Consider the following 15209-nt stretch of genomic DNA (forward strand, 5'->3'; position numbering starts at 1 on the left):
TTGATGAACAAATAAAGAATCACATAAAAATAAGTTTCTTAGGAATTTTATCATCAAGAGCATCATTTTAAGCTACATGTAGCAATCCTCCAGAATACAAATAGTCTACTTCATAGATTGAGAGTAAAATTGTACATACCAAATATGAAATGCTCTTACTGAGAGACCACACTCTGTATAAATGAATGTTCATACATAGTATCTTAAATATCTAAAGTCAGATAAAAAAATCACATGCAAATATGAAGTTAATGCCCAACAATGGTGTTTTTGAAAAAAGGATTCATATTGGGGAACTTGATTTTCCTGAGATTTATGCTAATTATGTTTTAGGATCAAGAATTTGATAACAGTGAAGATTACCTTATGTATACTAAATTCTATCCTTTAATTTTGTTGGATATTTTGAAAACTGTCACATTCATGAACAATCCTAACAGTTCAAATTGGTCCCAATTCCTTAGACATTAGAAGTAAATATTAGCAGAATATTTATTTTCAAAATAATTTGATTCATTCAAACTGTCTAATGTTTGAATCAAATTAACATTAAAATAAGTTAACATTTATTCTTTGTGTCATTTTCTACTTTCCCTGTAAATAGTTTTGTAGAATTGTAATATCTATATCAAAATAAATTCTCCGAGGGAGAAGATACTTGTTTCAAAATGTTACAAAATCATCTCTTCTTCATGCTTCTTTTAATCACACATATTACTTCCTTATTCCTCAAACTATAAATAAAAGGGTTTAATAAAGGAATTACTAGAGCATAAAAAATAGCAACAGGTATGTCTTCATCTCCTTTAATGAATGAATTTGGTCGAACATACATGGAGAGAAGAGAACCGTAGAAAATTGACACAGACAGAAAGTGAGAAGCACAAGTAGATAAGGCCTTGCTTCTTCCCTCTTTGGACTTCATTGTGAATATAGTTAAAAGTATACAGAAATAAGATATCAGGACTATAGTAATGGAAAAGACTTGAACTGATCCTGAAAAGATGAGCAACATCAATTCATTGATATAGGGGTCAGCACATGAGAGTCTATATAATGGAAGAACATCACAAAAAAAGTGTTTGATCACATGAGATCTACAGAAAGTTAACCTGAACAAGAATCCTATGTGAATCATGGAATGCAGGTTTCCTCCTATGTAGGCTCCTGTGGTCATCTGAAGGCAGAGCTTCTTGGACATCATGGTGTGGTACTGTAGTGGGTTGCATATGGCCACATAACGATCATAGGCCATTGCTGCCAGAAGGAAGCAGTCTGCAGTTTCAGCCAGACAGAAAAAATAGAACTGTGCCATGCATTCATAGAGAGAAATGCTTCTGTCCACAGAAAAGAAATTCTCTAGCATCTTGGGAGTGATGGCACAGGAGCAGCAGGAATCCATGAGAGCCAGATTGCCTAGAAAGATGTACATGGGTGTGTGAAGACGGCGTTCCATGTAGATCAAGGCCACCAGTCCAAGATTCCCCACCATGGTCACCAGATAGATGACAAAGAACACCAGGAATAGAAGGATCTTCAGGTCTGGGTGATCTGAGAATCCCACCAGGATGAACTCTGTTGTCAAGGAGTAGTTGTTCTCAGTCATCTTCAGCTACTCTGTTGACAAGTAAGAAAAGCGTAAGATCGCAACTGTGTGTGCATCATTTTCCAATAATAATAATAATAATAATAATAATAATAATAATAACAACAACAAATTTGTACAGGAAAATAATTTCTTCTGCAAACATCACTTGCTGTCTCTGTAATATAGCTCCTGAACTTTTGTGTTTTGTATTCCTAAAGAGTCAATTTTTGAAATTTACAGGAATGCTTTAATTATCCTGGTGAGTTCTTAAAGTAGAAAATGATTTTCTTTCTGCTTGTGTAGAAAGATATCAGGCAATGCTAGTGTACCTAGATTTTGTCCATTGTTCTAAAATAATTCCATTGTTCATTTTTTGAGTTCCTTAAAATACATTTATATCAATTACCATGCAATATGAGAATGGTGTTATTTTATGTTGTTTTAGAGGAAAGAATCTTTAAAAAGGATCATGGAAGTATGTGATATAGCTCAGTTGATAGAATTAGTGTTTACTGTGCATGAAGCTGTGGATTTACCCTCAATGCCTCACCAAAAAGGCATCATGTTGTATGCCTGTCATTGCAGCACCTCAGACCTGGAAGTAGGGAATCGGAAGTTCAAGGTCATTCTTGGCCATGTAGTAAGTGAAGTCTAGCCTGAATGCATGAGAATTTGTGTCAGAATAAGTAAATAGTAAAATATTCATCAATAAGAAATAAACCAATGTTAAATTAATATGTATTAGAGATGGCAAAAATATCACAAGAGACTAAGGCCTGTGGGGCAATAAAATCACCTTAGATTGAAGCAATAAATATTCCTAAATTATCAGTCTTGTTTATTATCTTAAACAATAACTCTGCCTATGGCATTATTCAAGTTGTGTTTTTTTTTTCCCAGATAATTTTCTGCTTCTCCTTCTTCTTCTTTGGTAAGTTACCTTTCACAAGCAACACTAGCAAAAAGATTAATTTAGTTTAATAGACCTAAGTAATTTCATTTTCTGTATTATTTCACATATCACCCTTGTTCAATTAAATCCCCCGTATCTGGTACATAATCTTCACTATTTTATTTTTGTAAATATATCAGAATTTTTTTCTGACTAAATTATTAACATCTTAGAGGTTAGTTTTTACATACATCTGTGAAAGGAAATATAATAGGCAGTGGGAGAGAGCAGATGTAATTCCAATCCTAGATACAAATCCTGGGATCGGAGACCTTGTTATTGTATTCTTGTCACAATCTTGAGTGAACTCAACTTACTTTGCGCATATAATCCTTGCCTTAAAAAGAGGCTAAAAGAAAAGTTGAAAAATCCACTTTTATAAGAAATAGGTATGTTCCTTTAAATTTCTTCTTTTTTCCTCAAAACATATAGTTTTTTAAATTCTGGCAAATAAGCTAATAAAACGAACTTATCATTAAACTTCATTTTTAATACTTAGAAAAAAAATAAATTCTCACAGAAGTTCAGAAAATAAATTTTGTTTTGCTTTAAGATTCTGTTTCAATTGAACTTATAGACTACTCATACTAACTTGATGGTCAAAATAGGTTTATTTTTCCCTAACTAAAACACCAAGAGGGAATTGAGAAATTTCATTGTTGTAATAATTAAAGACAACTCATCTAGTTAAGTGAAGCAGAAATAACTTTAAACGTATGTGCCTGTGTTATTACAGACAAATTTTGTGATTTTTTTCCTGTAGAGGTTGAAGTTATCGTATTGGAAAGTCAGATTAATTATTGTTCTAGGCCTCATTCTTCTTTCAGATACCAGTCAGGTATGTGAAGAGCTAAGACTATTATTGAGAGGTTGAAATCTAGAACATAAAGATGATAAGATTTCAAAGAAGTAAGTCTTTTTATTATAAAAAAAACTTTAGTAAAAGTGTTAGAATATCTCTCTTACCTTGACTACCTAGGAGTTTTTCATAGTTGAAGCCCTGGCGTTATGGTGGAGGTCTGAAAATTTATGGCTAAGTCAGTTTCTTGTTGTTTTCAGAGAAAAAAAAATCAGAGATGATCTAAGATCTGTGCTACTTATGTCCACCACACAGCACAGTTAAAGGGTTTGAAAAATTCCTAAAGGAGTTTCTTTGTGCTGCAGACCATTCCCCTGAGATATTATCCCTTAAACCCTACAAACCACTTGGTAGCACTTAACAATATCCTGTGAGTTATGGGTCTGAAAGCAAAGGAATTTGGCCAAGTTTGTTTGAAGATAATATTGTAGATCTGTAACTGACTTGATTTTTATAATTTATTTCACAAATGTATGCATAAAATATCAAGCAGTATGTGTAATGTAAAAATGACCTCCATTAGAGAGAACTGATTTTTTTTCTTCCCAGCAGGCATTAACTGCAAGGAGATTCTCGGTTAGGGGTGGGACTTGGTGTTCCCGTCCCCTTCTCAGTCTGGGGATTTTGTCTGGTTTGAGCCTGTGCAGATCTTCTGCCTGCCGCCATGCAGCACTCTGCGAGCTCACATGTGCACCAATCCTGTTGTTTCTGGAAGATGCTGTGTCTGAGGAGTCATCCACCCCTTGAACTTACACCTGTCTGTATTTCTTAAACAGAACAGAATAAAGGGAAAGAAGATTAATCGCTTATTTAAAAAAGTATCCCAGTCACTGCACATTTTCTTGTCTTCCCGTCTCTCATTACTTAGCACACATTCCTCACCTTTGTACTCCTAGAAAGTCTCACTTTCACTGGCATAGGTGTACCTAGAATTTACTGGCTCATTATATACCTCTTTATTCAACCACACTATCACTTCATACATTTCTTGCTGCCCAGGACCAGGGATCAAAGCACATCTGGATGAAATGAAATGACTCCAATTGGCCATGCCCAACCCACATTTTGGGAAATGATGCAGTCCATCATTTATCACATGCATAACACACTGCCTCACACAGTGAACCTACTTGGCTTTCAAAGAAGGATGGAAAGTTTGGGTGATGTAACATGCCAGTACTGGTCAGTTGCATAGCCAAAAATGTTAAATTATATGTTATGTATATGTTTTTAGTAATTTTTCTCTTTCATATTTTTTCCATTTCTTTATTTTATTTTTCTTTATTAAGAAATTTTCTACTCGCTCCTCATGCTATCTGCAGAACACCCCTCCTCTCTTCTCCCACCCACCACTCCTCTTTCCCCAACCGCCATGCATCCCCACATCCCCCAAATCCATGTTTTCCATGGGGAGTCAGCAGAGCCCAGCTCACTGAGCCTAGGCAGGTCCAAGCCCCTTCCCACTGCACCAAGGCTGTGCAAGGTGTCCTACCTTGGGCACCAGATTCCCAGAAGCCTGCCCATAGACCAGGGACAGATCCCAATCGTGATGCTGGGGGACTCCATACAGTTCGAGCCAAACAACCATCTTCCATGTCCAGAGAGTCTAGTCTAGTCCCATAGAGGCTCCACAGCCACCAGTCTACAGTCATGCGCCTCCACTAGTGTAGTCCGTCATCTCTACACATCCTCCAATCATGATCTCGACATCCCTCACCTGCAGTATCTCTCTTCTCTCTCATCATTTGGATTCCTGCAACTCAGCCTGGTGCCTGGCCGTGGATCTCTGTTTCTGCCTCCATGTGTCACTGGACAAAGGCTCTATGATGACAGTTAGGTTATTTGCTAGGTTGGTCACCAGAATAGACCAGTCCAGGCACCCTCTGGACCACTGCCAGCAGATCAAGGTGGGGTCACCCTTTTGGATTCCTGAGAGCCTCCCCAGCACCCTGCCTCTTCCTATTCCCCTGATGTCCTCATCTATCATGCTGTCTTCCTCCCTGCCCTCCTACTCTGTACCTGTTTCTTCATGACCCTCCCATTTCCCTATGTTCTCATTCCCCACTCCATGCCCTCAGCCACCCCCCAACACCCAGTCTTTTCATGTAGATCTCATCCACTTCCTTCACAGGGTCATCCATGTGTCCCTCCAAGGGTCTTTTCCTGTTAGCTGGCCTCTCTGGAGTTGTGGGTTACAGTTTGGCCATCCCTTCCCTCTCATTTAGTATCCACTTATGAGTGAGTACATACTATGTTTGTCCTTCTGAGTCTGGGTTACCTCACTCAAGATGATGTTTTCTAGATCCATCCATTTGCCTGCACATTTCATGATATCAATTTTTTTTTTTTTACAGAGGTGCAAGCCATAGAGATTAGAACAATAGCCACCAATTAACTTTAGCTTATCACCTCACCTTAGCTTCACAAGAGAGCCTCTTCCTGTCTAACCTGCACCTTTATTGCCTTCCTGTTCTGCCTTCTCATTGGCTCAAAGGCCAGGTATATCACTTCCTCATCACTGCCTGTCTACACAGACTTCCAGGTCTCTATGGTTGGTACTGGGATTAAAGGCATGTGTCACCATGCTTGGCTGTGTCCTTGAACGCTCAATGTTTTTTTACTGCTGAGTAGTACTCCATTGTGTATATGTGCCATATTTTCTTTATTCTTTCTTCAGTTGAGGGGTATCTAGTTTTTTTCCAGGTTCTTGCTATTATGAATAATGCTGATATGAACATAGTTGAGCATGTGTTCTTGTGGTAAGATTGAGCATTCTTTGGGTATATGCTCAAGAGTGGTATAACTGGGTCTTAAGGAAGACTTATTCCCAATTTTCTGAGAAACCACCATACTGATTTCCAGAGTGGCTGTACAAGTTTTCATTCCCACCAACAGTGGAGGAGTGTTCCCCTTGCTCCACATCCTCTGCAACATAAGCTGTCTTCAGTGTTTTTGGTCTTAGCCTTTCTGACAGGTGTAAGATGGTATCTCAGTGTTGTTTTGATTTGCATTTCCCTGATGACTAGGGATGTTGAGCAATTCCTTAAATGTCTTTCAGCCATTTGAGATTCTCCTATTGAGAATTCTCTGTTAACCTCTGTAGCCCATTTCTTAATTGGATTGTCCAGTATTTTGATGTCTAGCTTTTTGAGTTCTTTATATATTTTGGATATCAGCCATTTGTCAGATGTGGGGTTGGTGAAGATCTTTTCCCATTCTGTAGGCTGTTGTTTGGTGTTATTGACCATGTCCTTTGCTCTACAAAAGCTTCTCAGTTTCAGGAGGTCCTTTTTATTGTTTCTCTCAGTGCCTGTGGTACTGGTGTTATATTCAGGAAGTGGTCTCCTTTGCCAGTTCATTCTAGACTACTTCCTACTTTCTCTCTATCAAGTTCAGTGTAGGTAGATTTATGTTAAGGTCTTTGATCCACTTGGACTTGAGTTTTGTGCATGGTGACAGATATGGATCTATTTGCAATCTTCTGCATGTTGACATCCAGTTATGTCAACATTTGTTGGCCATACCATTTGTTGAAGATGCTTTCTTTTTTCCATGGTACAGTTTTGGCTTCTTTGTCGAAAACCATATGTTCATAGGTATGTGGATTAATGTCAGGTTCTTCAATTTGATTCCATTGGTCCACATGTCAGTTTTTATGCCAGTGCCAAGCTGTTTTTATTACTATAGTTCTATAGTAGAGCTTGAGATTAGGGATCATTATGCCTCCAGATGTTGCTTTATTATACAGGATTCTTTTAGCTATCCTAGGTTTTTTGTTTTTCCATATAAATTTAAGTATTGTTCTTTCTAAGTCTGTGAAGAATTGTGTTGGTATTTTGATGGGGATTGCATTGAATCTGTATATTGCTTTTGGTAAGATTGCCATTTTTACTGTGTTGATTCTACCTATCCATGACCATGGGAGATCTTTCCATTTTCTGATATCTTCTTCAATTTCTTTCTTCAGAGACTTAAAGTTCTAATCATACAGGTCTTTCACTTGCTTAGTTAGAGTTACCCCAAGGTATTTTATATTATTTGTGGCTACTGTAAAGGATGATGTTTTTCTGAATTCTTTCTTAGCCCCTTTTTCATTTGTATATAGGAGAGCTACTGATTTTTTTGAGTTAATCTTGTATCCTTCCACTTTACTGAAGGAGTTTATCAGCTGTAGGAATTCCCTGGTAGAATTTTTGGGTCACTTATGTATACTATCATATCATCTGCAAATAAGGAAAGTTTGAATTCTTCCTCTCCAATGTGTATCCCCTTGATGTTCATTTGTTGTCTTATTGCTCTAGCTAGAACTTCAAGTACTATATTGAATAAGTATGGGGAGAGTGGACATCCTTATCTTGTTCCTGATTTTAGTGGAATCACTTTGAGTTTCTCTCCATTTAATTGACGTTGGCTGTCAGTTTGCTGTAAATTGCCTTTATTATGTTTAGGTATGTTCTTTGTATTCCTGATCTCTCCAAGACCTTTATCATGAAGGGGTGTTGGATTTTGTCAAAGTCTTTTTCAGCATCTAGTGAGATGATCATGTGGTTTTTTCTTTCAGTTTATTGGTTTATTACATTGACAGATTTTCATATAATGAACCATCCTTGCATCCCTGGGATGAAGCCTACTTGGTCATGATGGATAATTGTTTTGATGTGTTTCTGGATTCGTTAGCCAGTATTTTATTGAATTTTTGCATCAATTTTCATGAGGGAGATTAGTCGGTAGTTCTCTTTCTTTGTTGGATCTTTGTGTGGTTTGGGTATCAGTGTAACTGTAGCCTTATAAAAAGAATTTGGTAATGTTCCTTCTGTTTCTATGGTATGGAACAATTTGAATAGTATTGGTATTAGCTCTTTGAAAATCTGGTAGAATTCTTTGCTGAAACCATCTGGTCCTGGGCTTTTTTTGGTTGGGAGACTTTTACCGACCATTTCTATTTCCTTAGGTGTTATTGGTCTATTTAAATAGTTTATCTGGTCTTGATTTAACTCAGGTATGGGGTACCTATCCAGAAAATCGTCCATTTCTTTCAGATTTTCTAATTTTGTGGAGTACAGGTTTTTGAAGTATGACATGATGGTTCTCTGGATTTCCTCACTGTCTGTTGTTTTACCCCCTCTTTATTTCTGATTTTGTTAATTTCGATGCTCTCTCTCTGCTTTTTGGTTAATTTGGATAAGGTCTTATCTGCTTATCTATCCTGTTGATTTTCTCAAAGAACCAACTCTTTGTTTCATTGATTCTTTGTATTGTTCTCTTTGTTTCTAGTTTATTGATTTCAGCCCTCATTTTGACTATTTCCTGGTGTCTGTTTCTCCTGAGTGAGTTTGTTTCTTCTTGTTCTAGAGTTTTCAGTTGTGTTGTTAAGTCACTAGTGTTAGATTTCTCCAACTTCTTTATGTGGGCATTTACAGCTATGAATTTTCCTCTTAGCACTGGTCTCATGGTGTCCCATAAGTTTGGGGATGTTGTACATTCATTTTCATTGACTTCTAGGAAATCTTTAATTTCTTTTTTATTTCTTCCTTGACCCATTGGTGATTCAATTGGGCATTATTCAGTTTCCATGAGATTGTATGCTTTCTATAATTTTTGTTATTGTTGAAGTCTAACTTTAAGCCATGGTGGTCTGATAAGACACAGGAAGTTATTTCAATTTTTTTTTGTATCTGTTGAGATTTGCTTTGTGACCAAGCATGTGGTAGATTTTGGAGAAAGTTCCATGGGGTGCTGAAAAGAAGCTATATTCTTTTGTGTTAGGGTGGAATGTTCTGTAGATATCTATTAAGTCTGTTTGAGTCATAATGTCTGTTAGTTCCCTTAATTCTCTGTTAAGTTTCTGTCTGGCAGACCTGTCCATTGGTGAGAGTGGGGTGTTGAAGTCTCCCACTACTAGTATATGGGGTTTGATGTGCGATTTAAGCTTTAGTAATGTTTCTTTTATGAATGTCAGTGCCCTCGTATTTGGGGCAAAAATATTCATAATTGAGACTTCATCTTGTTGTATTTTCCCTGTAATAAATATGTATTGTCCTTCCTGGTCTCTTTCAACTGATTTTAGTTTGAAGTCTATTTTATTAGATATTAGGATAGCTACACAAGCTTGCTTCTTAAATCCATTTGATTGTAATGTCTTTTCCCAGCCTTTTATTCTGAGGTGGTGTCTGTCTTTGAAGTTGAGGTGTGTTTCTTACATGCAGCAATTGGATTGATCTTGTTTTTGTATCCATTCTGTTAGCCTGTGTCTTTTTATATGTGAATTGAGACCATTGATATTGATGGATATTAATGACGAGTTAATGTTATTCCCTGTTATTTTTTGGTGGTAATGTGGTATGTTTTTCTTCTTTGGTATTTGTTGGTATGGGACTATCTATTGCCTGTGTTTTCAAGGGTGTATCTAACTTCCTCAGGTTGGAATTTTCCTTCATGTGCTTTCTGTAGGGCTATATTTGTGGAGAGATATTTTTTAAATCTGTTTTCATCATGGAATATTTTGTTTACTCTGTCTGTTGATAGAGAGTTTTGCTGGGTATAATAATCTGGGTTGGCATTCATAGTCTCTTAATATCTGCATAACATCTCTCCAGGACCTTCTGGCTTTTAGAGTCTCCATTGAGAAGTTAGTTGTTATTCTTTCTTTTTAAATTTTATAATTTAATTTAATTTTACATATCAGCCATGGATTCCCTTGTTCTCCCCACTTTCTTCCCCCCAGCCCACCCCCCATTCCCATCTCCTCCAGGGCAAAGACTCCCCTGGGGATTGAGTTCAACCTGGTAGATTCAGTCCAGGCAAGTCCAGTCCCCTTCTCCCAGGCTGAGCCAAGTGTCCCTGTATAAGCCCCAGGTTCCAAACAGCCAGCACATGCACTGAGGACAGGTCCTGGTCCCAGTGCCTGGATGCCTCCCAACAGATCCAGCTAATCAACTGTCTCACTTATCCAGAGGGCCTGATCCAGTTGGGGGCTCCTCAGCTATTGGTTCATGGTTCATGTGTTTCCATTTGTTTGGCTAATTGTCCCTGTGCTTTTTCCAATCTTGGTCTCAACAATTCTTGCTCACACAAACACTCCTCTTTCTCACCAATTGGACTCCTGGAGCTCTACCTGGGGCCTGGTCATGTATCAGTCATTGGATGAGGTTTCTACCATGACAATTAGGGTGTTTGGCCATCCTATCACCAAAGTAGTTCAGTTAGGGCTTTCTCTCGACCATTGCCAGTAGTCTATTGTGGAGGTATCTTTGTGGATTTCTGTGGCCCTCTCTAGCACTTTGCTTCTTCCTATTCCCATGGGGTCTGCATTTATCATGGTTTCTTTTTCCTTGTTCTCCCTCTCTGTTCTTGATCAGCTGGGATCTCCCACTCCCCTAAGCTCACTTTCCCTTGACACTTGCCCTTCATTATCCCCACTCACATCCAGGTTGTTCATGTAGATGTCATCCATTTCTCTCTCATTGGGCAATCCCTGTGTCTTTCTTAGTGTCCTGTTTTCTAGGTAGACTCCCTGGAGTTGTGAGTAGGAGTCTAGTCATCTTCGTTTTACATCTAGTATTCTCCTATGAGTGAGTACATATCCATGTTTCTCTTTCTGAGTCTTGGTTACCTCACTCAGGATGATTTTTTCTAGATCTATCCATTTGCCTGCAAACCTCATGATGTCATTGTTTTTCTCTGCTGAGTAGTATTCCATTTTGTATTTGTACCACATTTTATTTATCCATTCTTCAGTTGAAGGGCATCTAGGTTGTTTCCAGGTTCTGGCTATTACAAACAATGCTGGTATGAACATAGCTGAGCAAGTGCCCTTGTGGTATGATTGAGAATTCCTTGGATATATGCCCAAGAGTGGTACAGCTAGGTCTTGGGAGATATTGATTCCCAATTTTCTAAGAAAGCGCCATATTGATTTACAAAGTGGTTGTACACAGGGCTACGTGCTGAGTGCTCGTCACTACCCAGCCCCTGGGAAGGTCTGAGACAGGTGTTATTCTTATGGGTCTGCCTTTATATGTTACTTGGCCTTTTTCCTTTGCAGTTTTTAATATTTTTTCCTTATTCTGTATGTTTAGTGGTTTGATTATTATGTCACGAGGGGACTTTTTTTTTTTTGGATCCAGTCTATTTGGTGTTCTGTAACCTTCTTGTATTTTTATAGGCATTTCCTTCTTTAGGTTGGGAATGTTCTCTTCTATGATTTTGTTGAATATATTTTCTGTGCCTTTGAGTTGGTATTCTTCTCTTTCTTCTCTCCCTATTATTTTTAGGTTTGGTCTTTTCATGGTGTCCCAAATTTCCTGGACATTTGGGTCATGACTTTGTTGGTTTTAGTGTTTTCTTTGACTGATGAATCTATTTCTTCTACCATATCTTCAATGCCAAAGATGCACTCTTCTATTTCTTGAATTCTCTTGGTTATACTTTTATCTGTAGTTTCTCTTTGTTTACTCAGATTTCCACTTCCAGCATTACCTCATTTTGTGTCTTCTTTATTGACTCCATTTCAGTTTTGAAATCTTGAGCTGTTTCTCTCATTTGTGTAATTGCCTCCTCTTGGTTTTCAAGGGATTTACCATTTTCTTCCCATATTTTTGTTTGACTTTTCCTCAATTTCTTTAAGGGAATTTTCATTTCCTCTTTTAAGATCTCTAATATCTTCTTAAAGTCATTTTTATGGTAGATATCTTCTGTTTCTTCTGTGTTGGGATGTTCAGGTCTTGCTGATGTAGGATCTGATGGAGCCATGTCGGTTTTTATATTGTTGACTGTATTTTTGCACTGGCATATACCCATCTCTTTCTCCACTGATGCAAGCGGTGTCTGTGTCTGAGGGAGCCTCTTGATCCAGTGGGAGCTCTTGGTCTAATCCATGCTGATGAACTTTAGTCTCATGGATCATCTCTGAGTCCAACTTGTGTTAGTGGGTCCGTTTTTTTTTTTCCCATTTCTAATGTTATTGGATATACACTAAAAACAAAATGTTTCAGGAAACAGTGGATATTTACAAAGCATTTTCTCCTGAGGATTGGGAAGCACATTCAGATGGCTGACACAGGGAAGAGATAAGAGACTGGGAATGTGCAGTGAGACACAAAGAATAGAGATAGCAAGAGACAGTATGAGAGAAGGACACACAGAAAGAGAGAAGATGTGAGGGAGGAGCAAAGAAGAAGGAAATCTGAAGGGTTACAATGAATAAATTCCCAATTAAAATTCATGAATAAAATCAAATGTCAAAAATGAAGGTTTTTTTTGTAATTCTTTTCTATGTAAAACTTACAAATGATCAGGATTGTTGGAAAATAGATAAATGGCATAAACACTAATAAGGCTTTAATGGATCAGAAATGATTGACCTCCTTACCAGAAACATATTACTTGAAACAGTGACATGAGTTTATTTATTTTGCTTATTAAAACAGCAAGATTTAAAGAAATGATAATATTTTACCTGTACAGTATGGAATGCGAAACTAGTTACATTTCTGCAATTTGTTTTAATCCCTGGAAAATTATTTAGTAGTAAAGGATGAAATGCTTAATTGTTTACACCCTTAGAAAAAGATGAAAGATCTCCACAGTGAAAATTCTACAACATTAAAGAACGAGATTGAAGAAGACTGTTGTCGCTTGTTTTACTCTTTTGGCTCTTTGAGGGGGCCCACCATAGAACTCCCAAATAAATTACGCACAGATACTTATTCTTAATAATGAATGCCCAGCCTTTGATTGGCTTGTTTCTAGCTAGCTTTCCTTAGCTTAAATTAGCACATCTGTCTTTTGCCTCTGGGCTTTTCCCATTCTCTTCTATAAATCTTACTCTCACTCCATGGCTTGCTGTGTAGCTGAGTGGCTGGCCCCTGGAGTCTTCCTCCTTCTCTGGCAATTCTCCTCTCTCCCAGATTTCTCATTCTATATATTCTCTCTGCCTTCCAGCTCCACCTTTCCTTTCTCCTGCTTTGCTATTGGCCATTCAGTTCTTTATTAGACCATAATGTGTTTTAGACTGGCACAGTAACATAACTTCACAGAGTTAAGCAAATGCAACATACCTTAAAATAATATTCTACAAAAGAAGACACTAGAAGATGGAAAGACCTCTCATAGTCATACATTGAAGAATTGATATTGTTCAACTGGCAATATTGTCAAAGGCAATTTACAGATTCAATACAGCATGCCATTCAAATTACTAATATCATTCTTTCCAGAAATGGAAAAAAATAATCTTAAAATTCACATGGAAGCAAAAGAGTTCCTAGATAGCCAAATAGTCCTGAGCAGGGAGCAGGGCTGCCAGTGTCACCATATCTGATTTCTAGTTTTAGGAGGGCCATCAGAAACAGCATGGTATTGGCATAAAAATTGATACATGAATCAGAGGAATAGAATAGTGAACCAAGATATAGACAGACAGCTGCAGAAATGTGAGTTTTGACAAAGATATTAAAAGTGTGCTTTGAAGATGGCCTCTCATAACAAATGGTGATGAGAAAATTGAATAGCTACAAATAGAATAATGAAACTAGAGGCTTATATCTCAAATCGTACAATAACCAACTTCAAATTCGCCAAAGGCCTTAATATAAGACATGAAATTTTGAAACTGTTAGAAGAAAATTTGTTGCAACACTTTAAGATATAGGCCTAGATAAGATCTTTTGCCTAATAATCTAGCCACAAAGGAAATAATGTCATTAATTGACAAACAGGACTTCATGAAATTAAAGCAAAACAGAACAAAACATGGATGTGTCCAGCCCTTAAGATTAATTTTCTGTGGATCTCTTTAAAAATGGAGTAAGCCCATTTCAGAGAAACTTCTGAAACTACCTCATGGATCACTGACCCTAATGAAATGACATACATACGTGTTCAAATATGCAGGGCACTCTTTTGAGAATACAGTGTTGGCAGACTTAGACAGGAATAGGCAGGAGACTTCATTTCATTGTTCTACAATGGCAAAATTTGATTTACTTTTCTCTAACATGCTATTTATCTTGGAGGTATTCCTCTCCTTGGTTTGGCTCCTGTCAAGTTCCACTCTCATCTCCCAATAAGGGAATTCTTAAAGTTTGTCTCATTCCAATTTCTTTCCAATTAAATCCACTGTCAGATCAATTCCTTGAGAGATACAATCATCTTACCCTGTTTCTAGGAAGACTCCATAACTGATGCTTCTATTTGAGTTTAGATCCAGAGGGCACCACTGAAGGATCTCAGTAACCTGTACCACTTCTACTCTGTGTCCCAAACCTCTCCAATGTTTGATCTTTTGTTAGCATTATTCCAGTTTCCCCCAATCTTCCTCCCATTGGCACACTCATTTCCATAAACACAGACTGTGCATTGAAAACATGATCGTTTTTCACATTTAAGGTACGGATTAATTCTGACATGATGTAATAACTAATCATTAGAGGTATGTGACCTCGATTTGCTGAGACTCAAGCACATGGGGAAAGCATAGTATTAACTCCGATCCCAGTTGTATTGTGCTTGCTGGGATGAGATTGAACAAGCTATTCAATATTTCCAAGTATATGTTTTTATTCCAGAAAAACACCAAAAAATAAGTAATTACTTGGGCTTTGGTATATGAAAAGCTTCACATAATGCCTGGCAGATGTGATGTTTACAGGAAGCTATTTTGTATTATATTTGCAACATTGTGTGATAACTAAATACTGTGGTTTACATCAACCCACTAATTTCCTACCTTATAAATTACTTGAACATGATATCACTGTGTTGTACAAATGCAATGAACATACGAATTTTTGGTGCAAGATTTTGATGTC

The 15209-nt window shown here is 37.4% G+C and overlaps 1 protein-coding gene across 1 annotated transcript; it reads right to left on the reverse strand.

Moving 5' to 3' along the window:
- Positions 1–679: 679 nt before the first annotated feature.
- On the reverse strand, positions 680–1606 carry LOC128111523 (olfactory receptor Olfr180-like). The gene has a single exon (XM_052739768.1). The coding sequence runs from the start codon at positions 1604–1606 to the stop codon at positions 680–682; it is 927 nt and encodes a 308-aa protein (XP_052595728.1).
- Between the last annotated feature and the right edge of the window lie 13603 nt (positions 1607–15209).

The sequence above is a fragment of the Peromyscus californicus genome, unplaced genomic scaffold (genome assembly GCF_007827085.1).
Source record: "Peromyscus californicus insignis strain IS unplaced genomic scaffold, ASM782708v3 Scaffold_16__1_contigs__length_79575227, whole genome shotgun sequence".
In the NCBI taxonomy this organism is placed as follows: domain Eukaryota; kingdom Metazoa; phylum Chordata; class Mammalia; order Rodentia; family Cricetidae; genus Peromyscus; species Peromyscus californicus.